At 48.2% G+C, this 18,952-nt stretch overlaps 1 protein-coding gene across 1 annotated transcript in view; it reads right to left on the reverse strand.

The window, feature by feature from the left end:
• The window catches only part of LOC147112824 (fibrocystin-like), a 610,710-nt gene that overhangs the window by 475,245 nt on the left and 116,513 nt on the right, over window positions 1-18,952 (reverse strand). The window contains exon 13 of the mRNA XM_085998227.1: window positions 15,701-15,857. Within this exon, the coding sequence (XP_085854353.1) occupies window positions 15,701-15,857 (157 nt within the window). The remainder of the gene's footprint in view (window positions 1-15,700; window positions 15,858-18,952) is intronic.

The raw sequence follows: 18,952 nt of genomic DNA on the forward strand, positions 1-18,952 counted from the left end.
TGCACATCCTTACTCATGCCAACTTACCTTGCACCTCCACCCATCCCTCTCTATCTACATTATCACATCCCCATCTCACTAGCCACCCCTCACACTCACCTTCATCCTAATACAATCATACCAACTAACAACACACAAGGGTAGGTGCTTGGTTTTTTTTTAGCCAATGTTCATGTAAACTTTCTGTTAATGTGTTGTCAAGCGTTGAAATCCTTATTGTCACTACTTTGCCTTCTTGGACAGATTTGTGTGCACCTTTGAAAGTGTCTGAGTGAGTTGCAGAGAATGGTGAGACATTTGGATTTTCAGGAGGCCTTTGGTAAAGTCCCACAAAAGAGGTTATTGTGCAAAATTAAAGCACATGGGATTGGGGGTAATATACTGGCATGGATTGAAAATTGGTTAACAGACAGGAAACAGAGAGTAGGAATAAATGGGTCTTTTTCAGTGTGGCAGGCGGTGACTAGTGAGGTACCGCACGGTTCAGTGCTTGGGCCCCAGCTATTCACAATATATATCAATGATTTGGATGAGGGAACCAAATGTAATATTTCCAAGTTTGCTGACGACACAAAACTAGGTGGGATTGTGAGTTGTGAGGAGGATGCAAAGAGGCTTCAAGGCGATTTAGACAAGTTGAGTGAGTGGGCAAATACATGGCAGATGCAGTATAACGTGAATAAATGTGAAGTTATCCACTCCGGCAGGAAAAACAGAAAGGTAGAGTATTATGTAAATGGTGATAGATTGGGAAATGTTGATGTACAAAGGGACCTGGGTATCTTTGTACACCAGTCGCTGAAAACAAACATGCAGGTGCAGCATGCAGTTAGGAAGGCAAATGGTATGTTGGCCTTCATTGCAAGAGGATTTGAGTAAAGGAGCAAGGATGTCTTACTACAGTTGTACAGGGCCTTGGTGAGGCCACACCTGGAGTACTGTGTGCAGTTTTGGTCTCTTTACCTAAGAAAGGATATACTTGCCATAGCGGGAGTGCAGCAAAGGTTCACCAGACTGATTCCTGGGATAGCAGGACTGTCTTATGAGGAGAGATTGGGTTGACTAGGTCTGTATTCACTAGAGTTTAGAAGAATGAGAGGGGATCTCATTGAAATCTATAAAATTCTAACAGGGCTATACAGATTGGATGCAGGGAGGATGTTTCCCCTGGCTGGGTGGTCTAGAACGAGGGGTCACAGTCTCAGGATACGGGGTAGGACATTTAGGACTGAGATGAGGAGAAGTTTCTTCACTCAGATGGTGGTGAACCTATGGAATTCTCTACCACAGAAAGCTGTGGAGGCCAAGTCACTGAATATATTTAAGAAGGAGCTAGATAGATTTCTAGACACAAAAGGCATCAAGTGGTATGGGGAGAGAGCAGGAATATGGTTGTAAGAGCCATAAAAGCGCCACTACAATGGTATTGAGATAGAGGATCAGCCATGATCATATTGAATGTTGGAGCAGGCTCGAAGGGCCGAATGGTCTATTCCTGCTCCTATGTTTCGATGTTTCTTTAACGTCCCCCACCCCCCTCCTGCCCACAATGGTGATGAGTGTGAAAGGAATGGCTTGGACACTGTAGGGGTGCTTCATGGTGCTGGTGTGGGGTGGTGGTGCATCATGTGGCAGCCAGGGTGTACAGTGTTACGTGAAGCTAATCTTGACATGGTGAGGCCATCCCTGGTCTCCCGGGCAGCAATGTGCACAGGTGATGATGCCTGTGTCCTGTGCAGCATCAGTTGATTGCGGAGAAGGTTGGAATGGATGTTGATGCTGCTGGTGTGCCCGGTGATGCTGGTGTTGGGGTTGATTGTGTTGGGATTTTGAGGACCAAGGTGAGATTTTTTCAAGAGCACCGATGCTGATGGAATAGATGGCAGGTGAGGTTGAGATGACAGAAGGAATTTGTCATTGGTGAGAGAGGTTGTTCCAATGAGGTGACACTGGATACAGAGTTTACTCCAAACACTTGCAACCTGTATAAAGTTCAATCTGTCTTCCAAATGTTGTAAGCAACAGCTTCTGAGCTTGGAAAGTGAACAGCTGTGAGATGGGAGCTTTTATAGCACATTTGCAGCTGTCAAGTAAAGAGATCATTTCATGGTAACCCAACTCCTGACCTCCTTACCTGACAGAAGGAATATGTCAATGTTGATATAGGTTGTACTAAGGAGGGGACAGTAGATAGAGATATTACTCCAAACACTTCAAACGTGCATAAAGCTCAAAAGTGGGTTCCAAGTCATTAATGCTCCAGCTTCTAAGATTGGGAAGTGAACTGCTGTGAAATGGTAGCTTTTACATAGATACATAGATACATAGAAGATAGGAGCAGGAGTAGGCCATTCGGCCCTTCGAGCCTGCTCCGCCATTCAATGAGGTCATGGCTGATCATCCAAATTCAGTACCCCGGTCCCTGCCTTCTCCCCATATCCCTTGATCCCTTTAGCCTTAAGAAATATATCCAACTCTTTCTTGAATATACTTAATGAACTGGCCTCCACCGCCCTCTGTGGCAGAGAATTCCACAGGTTCACCACTCTCTGGGTGAAGAAATTCCTCCTCATTTCAGCCCTAAATGGCTTACCCCTTATCCTTAGACTATGACCCCTGGTTCTGGACTCCCCGGCCATCAGAAACATCCTTCCTGCATCTAGTCTGTCCAGGCCTGACAGAATTTTATAGGTTTCGATGAGATCCCCTCTCAATCTTCTAAACTCCAGTGAGTATAAGCCCAATCGACACAATCTCTCCTCATACGTCATTCCTGCCATCCCAGGTATCAGCCTGGTGAATCTTCGCTGCACTCCTTCCATGGCAAGAACGTCCTTCCTCAGGTAAGGCGACCAAAACTGCACACTATACTCAAGGTGTGGTCTCACCAAGGCCCTCTGCAACTGCAGCAAGACATCCTTGTTCTTGTACTCGAACCCTCTTGCTACGAAGGCCAACATACCATTTGCCTTCTTAACCGCCTGCTGCACCTGCATGCTTACCTTCAGCGACTGGTGTACAAGAACACCCAGGTCTCTTTGCACTTCCCCTTCTCCCAATCTATTACCATTCAAATAATAATCTGCCTTCCTGTTTTTGCCACCAAAGTGGATAACCTCACATTTATCCACATTATAGTGCATTTGCCATGTTTCTGCCCAATCACCCAACCTGTCCAAATCGTGCTGGAGTTTCACGACATCCTCCTCACAGCATACCCTCCCCCCCAGCTTTGTGTCGTCTGCAAATTTGGAGATATTACATCCAATTCCCTCGTCCAGATCATTAATATATATTGTGAACAGCTGGGGTCCTAGGACCGATCCTTGCGGTACCCCACTAGTCACTGCCTGCCACTCGGAAAACGACCCATTTATTCCAACTCTTTGCTTTCTGTCCGCCAACCAGTTCTCTATCCAAGTCAATACCTTGCCCCCAATCCCATGTGCCTTAACTTTACACACTAATCTCTTATGCGGGACCTTATCGAAAGCCTTCTGAAAGTCCAAATACACCACATCCACTGGTTCTCCCTTATCTATTTTACCAGTTACATCCTCAAAAAATTCCAGTAGATTAGTCAAGCATGATTTACCTTTTGTAAATCCATGTTGACTTTGTCCGATCCAGTCACTGCTTTCCAAGTGCTCTGCTATTACATCTTTTATAATGGACTCTAGCATTTTCCCCACTACCGATGTCAAGCTTACCGGTCTATAATTCCCCGCCTTTTCTCTACCACCTTTTTTGAATAGTGGGGTAACATTAGCTACCCACCAATCCATGGGTACCGTTCCAGAGTCTATCGAGTTCTGGAAGATGACCAGCAATGCATCCACTACTTCTAGGGCCACTTCCTTAAGTACCCTGGGATGTAGATTATCAGGCCCTGGGGATTTATCGGCCTTCAGTCCCATCAATTTTCCTAACACCATTTCCCTACAAATACTGATTTCTTTCAGTTCCACCCTTTCATCAGAACCTATGTTCCCCGGCATCTCTGGGAGGTTATTTGTGTCCTCCTTTGTGAAGACAGAACCAAAATATGTATTTAGTTGGTCTGCCATTTCTTTGTTCCCCATTATAAATTCCCCCGATTCTGACTGTAAGGGACCTATGCTTGACTTCACCAATCTTTTTCTCTTCACATATCTATAAAAGCTTTACAGTCAGTTTTTATGTTCTCTGCAAGCTTACTCTCATATTCTATTTTCCCTTTCTTAATTAATCCCTTTGTCCTCCTTTGTTGAATCCTAAACTGCTCCCAATCCTCAGGATTATTGCTTTTTCTGGCCAATTTATATGCCCTCTCCTTGGACCTTATGCTATCCCTAATTTCCCTTGTTAGCCACGGTTGGGTCACCTTTTTTGTTTTATTTTTATGCCGAACTGGGATGAACAAATTCTGTAGTTCATCCATTCGGTCTTTGAATGTTTGCCATTGCCTATCCACCGTCAACCCTTTGAGTGCCATTCCCCAATCAATCCTACCCAACTCTTTCCTCAGACCATCGTAGTTTCCTTTATTGAAATTGAGGACCCTAGTCTCCGAGTCAACTACTTCATTCTCCATCTTAATGAAGAATTCGATCATATTATGATCGCTCCGACCCAACGGGCCTCTTACAACAAGATTGCTAATTAATCCTTTCTCGTTACATAATACCCAGTCTAAGATGGCCTGATCTCTGGTTGGTTCCTCGACATATTGGTCCAGGAAACCATCCCGTAAACACTCCAGGAATTCCTCCTCCACAGTATTGTTACTCATTTGGTTGGCCCAATCTATATGTAGATTAAAGTCACCCATGATGACTGCTGTGCCCTTATTGCACGCTTCTTTAATTTCTCTTTTAATGCCATCCCCAACCTCCGCCTTACTGTTTGGAGGTCTATAAACCACTCCCACTAACGTTTTTTTGCCCTTAGTATTTCTCAATTCTACCCATACAGATTCCACCTCATCAGGGCTAATATCCTTCATTACAATTGTGTTAATCCCTTCTTTAACCAGTAATGCTACCACACCTCCCTTTCCTTTTTGCCTATCTTTCCTGAATATTGAATACCCCTGGATGTTGAGTTCCCAGTCCTGGCCTTCCTTGAGCCACGTTTCCGTAATCCCAACCAAATCGTATTTGTTTACTTTTATATCACTTTTGCAGCTTTCACCTATTCACAGTAATCCACAGTCATTGAGAACCCAATGGACATGATCTTCACCGCACGTCATTTACAAGAGAAATGCAGGGAACAGCACCAACCGCTGTACATGGCCTTCTTTGATCTCACAAAGGCCTTCAAAACTGTCAACCATGAGGGATTATGGAGTGTCCTCCTCAAATTCGGCTGCCCTCAAAAGTTTGTCACTATCCTCCACCTGCTTCACGATGACATGCAAGCCGTGATCCTGACCAACAGTTCCACCACAGACCCAATTCACATATGAACCGGGGTCAAGCAAGGCTGTGTCACCGCACCAACCCTCTTCTCAATCTTCCTTGCTGCAATGCTCTATCGCACCCTCAGTAAGCTACCCACTGGAGTGGAGCTAATTTACAGAACAAACAGGAAACTGTTCAACTTCCGTCGCCTCCAGTCCAGATCCAAGGTCGTCCCATCCTCTGTCGTCAAATTACAATATGCAGACGACGCTTGCGTCTGCACTCACTCGGAGGTCGAACTCCAAACCATCGTCAACATCTTCATCGAAGCGAACGAGAGCATGGGCCTTACACTAAACATCCGTAAGACAAAGGTCCTCTACCAACCTGCCCCCGCCACACAGTACTGCCCCCCGATTATCAAAATCCACAGCAAGGCCTTGGACAACGTGGACCACTTTCCATACCTCGGGAGCCTACTGTCAACAAGGGCAAACATCGACGATGAAGTCCAACACCACCTTCAGTGTGCTAGTGCAGCCTTCGGTCGCCTGAGGAAGAGATTGTTTGAAGACCAGGACCTCAAACCCGGCATTAAGCTCATGGTCTACAGAGCAGCAGTGATACCCGCCCTGCAGTATGCCTCAGAGACATGGACCATGTACAGCAGGCACCTCAAAGCACTGGAGAGGTACCACCAACGTTGCCTCCGCAAGATCATGCAAATCCATTGGCAGGATAGGCGCACCAATGTCAGTGTTCTTGCTCAGGCTAACATCCCCAGCATCGAAGCTTTGACCACACTCGATCAGCTCCGATGGACGGGTCACATTGTCTGCATGCCCGATACGAGACTCCCAAAACAAGCGCTCTACTCGGAGCTCCGGCATGGCAAGAGAGCCCCAGGTGGGCAGAGGAAACGCTTCAAGGACACCCTCAAAGCCTCCTTGAAAAAGTGTAACATCCCCACCGACACCTGGGAATTCCTGGCCCAAGACCGCACAAAGTGGAGGAGAAGCATCCGGGAAGGCGCCGAACACCTCGAGTCTCTTCACCAGGAGCAAGCAGAAGCCAAGCGCAGGCAGCGCAAGGAGCACACGTCAACCCAAGCACCCCACCCACTCGCCCCTTCAACCACTGTCTGCCCCACCTGTGACAGAGACTGTAGGTCCCGCATTGGACTAATCTGTCACCTGCAAACTCATTTTTAATGTGGAAGCAAGTCATCCTCGGTTCCGAGGGACTGCCTAAGAAGAAGTGACACTTGATAGCCGCTCTCCGAGAACCTCGTTGAAAACCTGGTAAAATGGTAAAATCTTAACTACCTTTTAATAAACTTTTAACTATCTAAATTGGCTGACCCGCCGCTTGGTGTCGGGTCTGTTCACGGTCTGTTAGCTCTTATATTTTAAAGCTAAGGATACACAGCAAGATGCCAGGCAAGATATACCAGGGATTGTGGTGGGGGTCAGAGGTGGGGGGCGTGGGACTGTGGGGGGGGGGGGACTGTTGGCGGGGGGACTGTGTGGAGGGGGAGTGTGTGGGGGGAGTGTGGGGGGGAGTGTGGGGGGGAGTGTGGGGGGGGAGTGTGGGGGGAATGTGTCGGGGGGGAGTGTGGGGGGAAGAGTGTGGGGGGAAGAGTGTGGGGGGAAGAGTGTGGGGGGGAGTGTGGGGGAGGAGTGTGGGGGAGGAGTGTGGGGGGAATGTGTGGGGGGGGAGTGTGGGGGGAAGAGTGTGGGGGGGAGTGTGGGGGAGGAGTGTGGGTAGGAGTGTGGGTAGGAGTGTGGGTAGGAGTGTGGGGGGAATGTGTGGGGGGGGAGTGTGGGGGGGAGTGTGGGGGGAGTGTGGGGGGGGAGTGTGGGGGGAATGTGTCGGGGGGAGTGTGGGGGGAAGAGTGTGGGGGGAAGAGTGTGGGGGGGGGAGTGTGGGGGAGGAGTGTGGGGGAGGAGTGTGGGGGGAATGTGTGGGGGGGGAGTGTGGGGGGAAGAGTGTGGGGGGGAGTGTGGGGGGGAGTGTGGGGGAGGAGTGTGGGTAGGAGTGTGGGTAGGAGTGTGGGGGAATGTGTGGGGGGGGAGTGTGGGGGGGAGTGTAGGGGGGGAGTGTAGGGGGGGAGTGTAGGGGGGGAGTGTGGGGGGAAGAGTGTGGGGGGGTGTGTGGGGGGAGTGTGGGGGGGAGTGTGGGGGGGAATGTCGGGGGGGAGTGTGGGGGGGGAGTGTGGGGGGGGAGTGTGGGGGGGGGAGTGTGGGGGGGGAGTGTGGGGGGGGGAGTGTGGTGGGGGGGGAGTGTGGGGGGGGAGTGTGGGGGGGGGAGTGTGGGGGGGGGAGTGTGGGGGGGGGAGTGTGGGGGAGGGAGTGTGGGGGGGGGAGTGTGGGGGGGGGAGTGTGGGGGGGAGTGTGGGGGGGGGAAGTGTGGGGGGGGGAGTGTGGGGGGGGAGTGTGGGGGGGGGAGTGTGGGGGAGGAGTGTGGGGGGGGGAGTGTGGCGGGGGGAGTGTGGGGGGGGGAGTGTGGGGGGGGAGTGTGGGGGAGGGAGTGTGGGGGGGGAGTGTGGGGGGGGAGTGTGGGGGAGGGAGTGTGGGGGGGGAGTGTGGGGGGGCGAGTGTGGGGGGGCGAGTGTGGGGGGGGGGAGTGTGGGGGGGGGGAGTGTGGGGGGGGGAGTGTGGGGGGGAGTGTGGGGGGGGAGTGTGGGGGGGGAGTGTGGGGGGAATGTGTCGGGGGGGAGTGTGGGGGGAAGAGTGTGGGGGGAAGAGTGTGGGGGGGGAGTGTGGGGGGGGAGTGTGGGGGGGAGTGTGGGGGAGGAGTGTGGGGGGAATGTGTGGGGGGGGAGTGTGGGGGGAAGAGTGTGGGGGGGAGTATGGGGGAGGAGTGTGGGTAGGAGTGTGGGTAGGAGTGTGGGTAGGAGTGTGGGGGGAATGTGTGGGGGGGGGAGTGTGGGGCGGAGTGTGGGGGGGAGTGTGGGGGGGGAGTGTGGGGGGGGAGTGTGGGGGGAATGTGTCGGGGGAAGAGTGTGGGGGAAGAGTGTGGGGGGAAGAGTGTGGGGGGGAGTGTGGGGGAGGAGTGTGGGGGAGGAGTGTGGGGGGAATGTGTGGGGGGGGAGTGTGGGGGGAAGAGTGTGGGGGGGAGTGTGGGGGAGGAGTGTGGGTAGGAGTGTGGGTAGGAGTGTGGGGGGAATGTGTGGGGGGGAGTGTGGGGGGGAGTGTAGGGGGGGAGTGTAGGGGGGGAGTGTAGGGGGGGAGTGTAGGGGGGGAGTGTAGGGGGGAGTGTGGGGGGAAGAGTGTGGGGGGGTGTGTGGGGGGAGTGTGGGGGGGGAGTGTGGGGGGGAATGTGGGGGGGGGAGTGTGTGGGGGGAGTGTGGGGGGGGAGTGTGGGGGGGAATGTGGGGGGGGGAGTGTGGGGGGGGAGTGTGGGGGGGGGAGTGTGGGGGGGGGAGTGTGGGGGGGGGAGTGTGGGGGGGAGTGTGTGGGGGGAGTGTGGGGGAGGGAGTGTGGGGGGGTGAGTGTGGGGGGGGGAGTGTGGGGGGGGAGTGTGGGGGGGGGAAGTGTGGGGGGGGGTGTGGGGGGGGGTGTGGGGGGGGAGTGTGGGGGGGGGAGTGTGGGGGGGAGTGTGGGGGGGGGTGTGGGGGGGGAGTGTGGGGGGGGGAGTGTGGGGGGGGAGTGTGGGGGGGGGGAGTGTGGGGGGGAGTGTGGGGGGGGGAGTGTGGGGGGGGGAGTGTGGGGGGGAGTGTGGGGGGGGGTGTGGGGGGGAGTGTGGGGGGGGAGTGTGGGGGGGGGGGGTGTGGGGGGGGAGTGTGGGGGGGGGAGTGTGGGGGGGGGAGTGTGGGGGGGGAGTGTGGGGGGGGGAGTGTGGGGGGGGAGTGTTGGGGGGTGACTGCGGGGGGGAGACTGCGGTGGCAGGTCCTGGGTTTGAAACATAGAAAAATAGGAGCAGGAGTAGCCCGTTCAGCCCTTCGAGCCTGCTCCGCCATTCAATATGATCATGGCTGATCCTCTATCTCAATACCATATTCCCGCTCTCTCCCCATATCCCTTGATGCCTTTTGTGTCCAGAAATCTATCAATCTCCTTCTTAAATATATTCAGTGACTTCTCTACCACAGAAGGCCGTGGAGGACAAGTCCACAGGTTCACCACTCTCTGAGTGAAGAAATTTCTCCTCATCTCGGTCCTAAATGTCCTACCCCGTATTCTGAGACTGTGACCCCTCGTTCTAGACCCTCCAGCCAGGGGAAACATCCTCCCTGCATCCAGTCAGTCTAGCCCTGTCAGAAATTTATATGTTTCAATGAGTACCATGGTGGGGGAGGAGGGAGGAGTGCTGAGGCTTAACAGTAAGGCTTAACAGTAAGGGCGAGGGGGCTGTGAAGTTGAGCAGCATTGAAGGGTATCCTAGAGTCTGGCAGCATTGTAATGGGTGTTGTATTTAGCAGCATGAAGGGGAAATCCTGTGATTCACAATACTGAGGTAGTGCCGAGGAAGGGTCCTGGAGCTTGATGCCACTTTTTAATTTTTTCTACTTGAGTTTTTTTTCTCCTCTCCTTCAGTTTTTTGTCCACATTTCTTGTCTGGCTTCATTATAGCATTTTCTTTTGCTTTCTTTTGTTTTTTATTCATTCTATTTAATAATTATTTTAATACTTTTATACTATCTAGCTACTGGAGCTTTTATTTTCCCTCTCTACTGCTTTAATGCCATTTACCTTTAACATTTATGTTTTCTTCTGTTAGACATTGAGCTGCCTCATGGTGGGGGTGGAGCAGGGATTGCCTGATATGAGAAAGCTACTGGAAAAGGAATGCAGGCCACTAGAAGACGCATGGCCTCGAGTATGTGTTGAGAATGGGACAAAAAAATTATTTAGATGTTTTTGAAATCTTCCAAATGACTTTGTTCCAATCTTCAGGCACTTGGGCCACCAGAAATTGAAACCAAAAGGGATAAAATAGGCCTCTAAATATAGGGACCATCACACATGTGTGGACCTCTGGATCAGTCGCGATGCATGCTTGGTGATGCACTGAAGAACGGCCAAACGAAAGACTATAAACTGGACTGAAATGTGTCTCAAAGGAATTCCTTTGCTCTGCATCAATTTAATGTGGCCAACTATTCACGTCGTTAAACTCCAAGCTTCTGTTGAATAGGATTACAGCAAAAGAAAGGGAAAATGGAATATGAGCAGGAACTAGAGAAAAATATAAAAACGGATTGTAAAAGCTTTTATAGGTATGTGAAAAGGAAAAGACTGGCAAAGGTAAATGTAGGTCCTTTACAGTCAGAAATGGGAGAATTTATAATGGGGAATGAGGAAATGGCAGAGAAATTAAATAAATACTTTGTTTCTGTCTTCACGGAGGAAGGCACAAAAAACCTCCCAGAAATACGAGAAAACCAAGGGTGTGGTGAGAATGAGGAACTTGAAAAAATTATTATTGGTAAAAAAAAACAGTGCTAGCAAAATTAATGGGACTAAAAGTCGATAAATCCCAAGGACTGGATAACTTACATCCTAGGGTTTTGAAAGGTGGCCATTGGGATAGTGGATGCATTGGTTGTCATCTTCCAAAATTCTATAGATTCTGGAATGATTCTTGCAAATTGGAGGATAGCAAATGTAACCCCGCTATTTAAGAAAGGAGGGAGAGAGAAAATGGGGAACTACAGACCTGTTAGCCTCACATCAGTAGTTGGGAAAATGCTGGAATCTATTATAAAGGATGCAATAACTGGGCACTTAGAAACTAATAGGAAGATTGGGCAGAGTCAACATGGATTTATGAAAGGGAAATCCTGTTTGACAAACCTATTGGAGTTCTTTGAGGATGTAACTAGTGGAGTAGATAAAGGGGAACCGGTAAATGTGGTGTATTTGGATTTTCAGAAGGCCTTCAATAATGTCCCACATAAGAGGTTGGTGAACAAAATTAGGGCACATGGAATTGGGGGTAATATACTAGCATGGATTGAGAATTGGTTAACAGACAGAAAACAAAGAATAGGGATAAACGGGTCTTTTTCAGGATGGCAGGCTGTGACTAGTGGGGTACTGCAAGAATCAGTGCTTGGGCCCCAGCTATTCATAATCTATATCAATGATTTGGATGAGGGGACTAAATGTAACATTTCCAAATTTGCTGATGACACAAAGCTAGGTGACAGTGTCAGTTGTGAAGAGGATGTGAAGAGGCTTCAAGGGGATCTCGACAGGCTCAGTGAGTGGGCGAGAACATGGCAGATGGATTATAATGTGGATAAATGTGAAGTTATCCACTTTGGTAGAAAAAACAGAAAGGCAGAGTATTTCCTAAATGGTGAAAGATTGGGGAATGCAGATGCTCAAAGGGACCTGGGTGTCCTTGTACATGAGTCACTGAAAGTGAATGTGCAGGTGCAGCAAGCCATTAGGAAGGCAAATGGTATGCTGGCCTTCATTACAAGAGGATTTGAGTACAGGAGTAAAGAAGTCTTACTCCAATTATATAGGGCCTTGGTGAGACCACACCTGAAGTACTGTGTACAATTTTGGTCTCCTTACCTAAGGAAGGATATACTTGCCATAGAGGGAGTGCAACAAAGGTTCACGAGATTGATTCCTGGGATGGCGGGCCTGTCGTATGAGAAGAGATTGAGTAAACTAGGCCTGTATTCTCTTGAATTCAGAAGAATGAGAGGGGATCTCATTGAAGCATACAAAATTATTGCAGGGCTTGTTAGGGTGGATGCTGGGAGAATGTTTCCCTTGGCTGGGGAGTCTAGAACCAGGTGCCACAGCCTCAGGATAAAGGGTAGGCCATTCAGGACCGAGATGAGAAGAAATTTCTTCACACAGTGGGTGGTGAATCTTTGGAATTCTCTACCCCAGAGGGCTGTGGAGGCTCAGTCATTGGGTATATTCAAAACAGAGATTGATAGATTTCTGACTAGTAAAGGCATCAAGGGATATGGCAATAGGGCCGGTGAATGGAGTTGAGGCAGAGGATCAGCCATGATCTCATTCAATGGCGGAGCAGGATCGAGGGGCCGAATGGCCTAATCCTGCTCCTATTTCTTATGTTTTTATGTAACAATAACAGCGTTCGTTCAACTCAAAGCAAGGTCCGATATGATGCTCACCTGATTTTAACGATTGGAGAGGCATAGAATAAATTCCAGCAGCTTAAAAATTTACCAGAGCGTATTTGCTGTTCATTCTCTCAGGCACATTACTGAAGGCCTACCTTGCTCTCAAGGCTATGATAGACACTCTCAAAGTTATTGGGTTGGGACTTGCCCATGAGAGTAATCTGAGATAATCTAGAGTAAGAAGACCAGAAGAGACATAAAAATGTATCAGCTCCCATTAATTTGAATGTATTTCAAGCTATGGATGCTAATATACCTTGGTGTTCTTATTTAGGATTTTTCATCAGTGAGATAATAATGCTAAGAACTGCCTTTTCCACAGGTCCAGACCCACAAAATTCAAACAGGACAAACCAGAGAGTAAGCAGTATACGCACAAATAGAAAAGGTGTTGTCTGGGCTTTGTTGGCCAAATTGTCTGGGCTCATGGGCTATGGGCCGTGGTTTAGACACTCCATAGCAAGGTGAAGAGTAAAGCTCTCTCCACTCTATTCAGTAATGTGCCTTAACCCCAACTTCAGAAGACTATCCATCACTGCTGCAATGTGACACTTCCATTTCCCACTACAGCCATCTTTATAATGCTTATCTGTGCAAATTACAGGTAGATTTGTTTCTTAAAGCCATCTATATTCACAAGATAATTACAGATGAGGAAAGCCATTTTAACCCAGTTTACTTCACCCATCCAGAGATCCTAAATGCCCAAATTTTATTTCTTAAACTATTCCAGTGTTTTCAGCTCCACTGCTCTTCCTGGGAGTCTGTTCCATGTGTTGATCATTCTTTGTGTGAAGAAGAATTCCTTAATATCAGTCTTAAATTTACCCTTTACTAGTTTGAACCTGTGTCCTCTTGTCCTACTCGCGCAATGTAAAGTGATATTCTCGGTCTTCCCTCTCCATTCCAGATCTCCTCTTCGATGCTTCCTTTCTACAATGAAAAGCCAAATTTTCTCCAGCCTTTCCTCATAGATCGACCTTTGACACTAGGGATCAGCCTCGTGGCTCTACTGTGCACTAATTCTATTGCTTTATTCTCTTCCTTGTGTTTTGGCAAGCAGAACTGGATGCACCATGCAATGTGTGGTCTGACCAGAGCACTATATAGCTTGGTCAAATTTTGGTTGACCTATAGGGGGGAAAATTCGGTTGCTTTGCGCCTCCTGTTAGCGCCCTAAGAGGGCGGGGCGCAAAGCAACTAGCGCCCGGGCGTGGCGCCGCCAATGCCTCCCACGAAATTCAGCGGAAGGTTAGCGGCGGTGGTAACCGTTAGCGCCCCGTGGTGCTGCGCCGCCGGAGCTGACGTCATCGCCGTGTGCAGCGCCCCGGCCGCGATCTTCAGTAGCGCCCCCTGACTTACTGCCGGACGCTATGTCTGACGGGGTCAGGGGGGCCTACCTGTGGCCGAGGCGGCGCTATTTAAAGGCGAGGTGCCGGGCGGCCATTTTTGTTGCAGGCCACCAGCCAGCACCTGCCCCCATTGCCGTCCCCGGTCTCCTGACCAGCCCCCCGCGGAGTGCCAGATGCGTTCCATGAGCCCGGCACTTCTCTTGAGTGTCGGGCTCTTTTGCCAAGCACTCCGATCCCCGGTGGCCCAACTGGGCCCCGGGCGCACTGCGCAAGGCCCCTCCCCTTTAAGAAGGGGAGGAAGGCCTGCAATACCGCGGCGCGACATGCTGCAGCAGCCGTAGCGCCATGATATTCCCTCGCAGCGCCCCAAGAGGGAGGCGGGGCACTTCCAGTAGTGCCCCACTTCCCTCCTGGGGCGCTGCCACTCAATTTCGGCTGCGGGGGGCGCTAATCTTTCCAGGGCGCTAAAAGTAGCGCCCCAAAGGGGGCGTGACTCAATTTTCCCCCATATTCTTCTATTTTAACTGTGTAACTCAGCACTTCATTGACTTTGTTGGGTTGCGGTTTCATATTGATCAGATATGTTGAGAATCAAGTTAACTAAGACTTCCTAGGTCTCTTTCACCTTCATCCTAAGCTATTTCAACACCAATTATATTTTCTCCCTATGTGTAGCACGTTACATTTGTCTGCATTAAATTTTACACCATTGCTTTGCCCAGTTATTATTTTATTTAACTCACTCTGCAATTTCTGAACTGCCTCCTCAGGTTCCCCTCCTAGTCAGCAAACCCACTTCAGGTCAGACAAACAGCCGGCAGATGGAGGAAATATCTAAAAAACCTAGGTTCCAGAGGCAAAATGCAATGTAGCAATCTATTGTGTCACCCAGTCCACTTGTGACGTATTTTTAAAAAGTGTAGTCACTGTTGTAATGTATGAAACGTGGCAGCCAATTTGCAAACAGCAAGCTCCTCAAAACAGCAATCTGGTAATGACCAGATAATCTATTTTATGTGATGTTGGTTGATGGATGAGCATTGCCAAGACACCAGGGAGAATTCCCCTGCTCTTTTTCAAAATAGCACGGTGGGATTTTTTATGTCCACCCAAGAGGGCACACTGGGCCTCAGGCTAATGTTTCATCTGAAAGATAGCACCTCTAACAGTACAGCACTACACTGGAGTATCAGCCTAAATTTTGTAATTAAGTCTCTGTAATGGGATTTGAATCCACAACCTTCTTGATTCACATGAGGCAAGAGTCCTACCACTGAGCCACAACTGACACCAGGTGGTTAGAAACAGTAACACAAGTAGTTATACAGCCTGTGCTGACTAGGCTATACAGGCATTTTATGGCCATATGGACTTCTTAAGGTGTGGCCTGTTTTGGGTGAAGCTCATGAAAGCCCCTTTAAAATAAATTCAAACAGAAGTGTTAAGGCAATACCATGCAGTAAAAGTACTTGGTCAAAAAGAGTACTTTCATTTTGAAACAAAGCTTTGGCGAGGACTAGTTAAACATCTAATGGTTATGTTACATCCAAGCTTTATGTTCATCCATTCTCTACAGCACTGAAGGGGATCACTGATGCCATTACAAGAATGAAAACCACAAAAGGTCATTTAAAAAAAAAACACATTTGGAACTAGATGTTGTCTGTAATCTCTAAGGAACAAAAAAAGTTTAAAATAAAAATGTAAATCCTTTTTAAATAATATAAATGAAGGCAGGCTACTGCTCATGTTGTAGCTCTCAATACTGTGCGCCCCTCCACTGTGGTCTCAACACAAGTTCAGAGGTTGACATAAACAGCGTATTAATCTTAGAGAAACAACCTGACCTTTGACATGCAGGAAGTAAAGCACACTGGTGTTAGTATCTAGTAGCAGTGTCTGGCCATTCCCCACTGTAACATTGTCTCCATCTTGTGGTGGATATCCCATAAGCCAGCTGGAATTCTGAGACCAGAGCCCACAAAAGCGAAGAGAGAAATTACTCTAAAAAGGAACAAAAAGAAGTCGGAAATTAGTTTGTGCAGTTTACGCCTTCCGACCATTGCTCGCTTACAAGTAGGTAATTACAAATGAACCAAAGGCTCAGTTTTCCCATGGCCTTTGACCCTTGGCAAAGGTAATTTAGTCATTTCTACATCAAAGTACAGGACCACAATGTATTACTTTATTCAAAGAATAAACTGCTCTCACTAATTTCTGCAATTGTACTTTATAATTATATCATTAGAAAGTTACCAAAATCAGTTTTGCAGCTGCTATGATTAATTTCACTATTTTGAAATCGCAGTACACAGTGAATTGAGAAATAAGGAAAAAGTACAAGTATCCCCATGAGGAGCTGAAGGTACTGATTTCTGATGTCACTGGTATCCAAGACCACCTATTTGGGAGTCAGAGAGAGTGTAAAAGAGTGCGAAAGAATGTGAGAGAGTGTGTGAGACTGACAGAAAGAGAGACTGAGAAAGAAACAAACCTGTCAAATATTAAGCCTGGTCATTCATCCAAGGAAATCGATCATAACCGTCCAACAAAGGATAGGTAGCCTGAAGTAGTGGAAGAATGATACAACAGGCCTGAATGAGGACCACCTGCCCAAGAAGACCAGAGACAGCAAGAGGCTCTGTATCCTCTGCAGCATTTATTAATGGGATTATTTTATAACTCGCATTGCAGTTCACTTGCTTATTCACTAGTATAAAGCAGTTTCCCATTCTAAATCACAGAATCATAGAGTGATACAGCACAGAAAGAGGCCATTCGGCCCATCGTGCCTGTGCCAGCTCTTTAAGAGAACTGTCCAATTAGAGCCACTCTCCTGCTCTTTCCCTACAACCCAGCATTTTTTTTTCCTTTTCAAGTATTTATCCAATTCTCTTTTGAAAGTTATTGTTGAATCTGCTTCCACCACCTTTTCAGGCAGTGCATTCCAAATTATAACAACTTGCTGTGTAAAAATTGTTTTCCTCATGTCGCCTTTGGTTCTTTTGCCAATTTCCTTAAATCTGTGCTTTGGTTACTGACCCTTCTGCCACTGGTAACAGTTTCTCCTTATTTACTCTATCAATGCCCATCAAAGTTTTGAACACTTCTATCAAATCTCCCCTTAACCTTCTCTGCTCTAAGGAGAACAATCCCAGTTTGTCTAGTCTCTCCACGTAACTGAAGTCTTTCATCCCTGGTACCATTCTAGTAAATCTCCTCTGCACTCTCTCTAAGGCCTTGACATCGTTCCTAAAGTGTGATGCCCAGAATTGGACACAACACTCCAGCTGGGGCCTAATTAGTGTTTTATAAAGATTTAGCATAACTTCCTTGTTTTTGTACTCTGAGCCAAGGATCCAGTATGCCTTTTTAACATCCTTCTCAACTTGATCTGCCACCTTCAAAGACTTGTGTAATTATACTCTCTGTTCCTGTACCCACTTTAAACCATTTAGTTCATATTGGCTCTCCTCATTCTTCCTACCAAAATTAATCACTTCACACTTCTATGTGTTAAATTTCATCTGCCATGTGTCTGCCCATTTCACCAGTCTATGACCTCATGAAGTCTGTTACGATCCTCCTCACAAATTACTACATTTCCGAGTTTCGTGTCATCTGCAGACTTTGAAATTATGTCCTGTATACCCAAGTCCAGGTCATTATGTATATCAAAAAGAGCAGTGGTCCCAACACCGACCCCTGGGGGACACCACTGCACACTTCCCTCCAGACTGAAAAACAACCGTTCAATCTCTACTTCTTTGCTTTCTGTCCCTTAGCCAGTTTCGTATCCATGCTGTCACTGCCCCTTTAATTCCATGGGCTTCAATTTTGCTAACAAGTCTATTATGTGGCACTTTATCAAATGCGTTTTGAAAGTCCATATAAACTACCCTCATCAACCCTCTCCGTTACTTCATCAAAGAATTCGATCAAGTTAGTCAAACACAATTCGCCTTTAACAAATTATGCTGACTTTCATTTACTAATCCATATTGTTCCAAATACCAATTAATTTTGTCCCAGGTTAATGTCTCTTTAAAAGTTTCCCCGCCACCGATGTTCGGCTGACTGGCCTGTAGTTGCCGTGTTTATCCCTCTCCCCATTTTTGAACAGCGGTGTAACACTTGCAATCCTCCAGTCCTCTGGTACCACTCCGATATCTAAGGAGGATTGGAAGATTGTGGCCAGAGCCTCTGCAATTTCCACCCTTACTTCCCTTAGCAACCTAGGATGTATCCCATTCGAACCGGGTGACTTGTCTATTTTGAGCACTGTCAACATTTTAAATACCTCTATCTATTTTTATCCTAACCAATTTCACCCGCGAATCTATTCTCATACACTCTCTTGCCCCTCTTGTTTCCTTTCTCAGTTCTCCCCTGTACTTTTTGTATTCAACTTGGTTCTCTACAGAATTATGAACTCAACATTTCTCATAATCTTCTTTTTTCTATTTCATTTTAATCACTATAGTGTTACACCCCTGTGCGGGAAGTGTATCCAGCTGCAGCTACTGGCAGACCGCATTGCTGCGCTGGAGCTGTGATTGGATACATACTGGAGCATTCGCGATGCTGAGGACGTCGTGGATATAACGTTTAATCAGTTGGTCACACCACAGGTAAAGGTTGCACAGGCAGAAAGGGAAAGGGTGACCACCAGGCAGAGTAGTAGGCGCAGGCAGGTAGTGCAGGAGTCCCCTGTGGTCATCCCCCTCGCAAACAGTAATACCACTTTGGATACTGCTGGGGGGGATGGCTTATCAGGGGAAGGCAGCAGCAGCCAACTTCCTGGCACCAGGGGTGGTTCTGCTGCACAGGACGGGAGGAAAAAGAGGGGTAGAGCTATAGTAATAGGGGATTCTATTGCAAGGGGAATAGATAGGCATTTCTGCGGCCGCAAACGAGACTCCAGGATGGTGTGTTGCCTCCCTGGTGCAAGAGTCAAGGATGTCTCAGAGCGGCTGCAGAACATTTTGGAAGGGGAGGGTGAACAGCCAGTTGTCATGGTGCATATAGGTACCAATGATATAGGTAAAAAATGGGATGAGGTCCTAAAAGCTGAATATAGGGAGTTAGGAGGTAAATTA

The sequence above is a fragment of the Somniosus microcephalus genome, chromosome 9 (assembly GCF_052327205.1).
Source record: "Somniosus microcephalus isolate GS21.2 chromosome 9, FLI_Smic_1.0, whole genome shotgun sequence".
Taxonomy (NCBI): domain Eukaryota; kingdom Metazoa; phylum Chordata; class Chondrichthyes; order Squaliformes; family Somniosidae; genus Somniosus; species Somniosus microcephalus.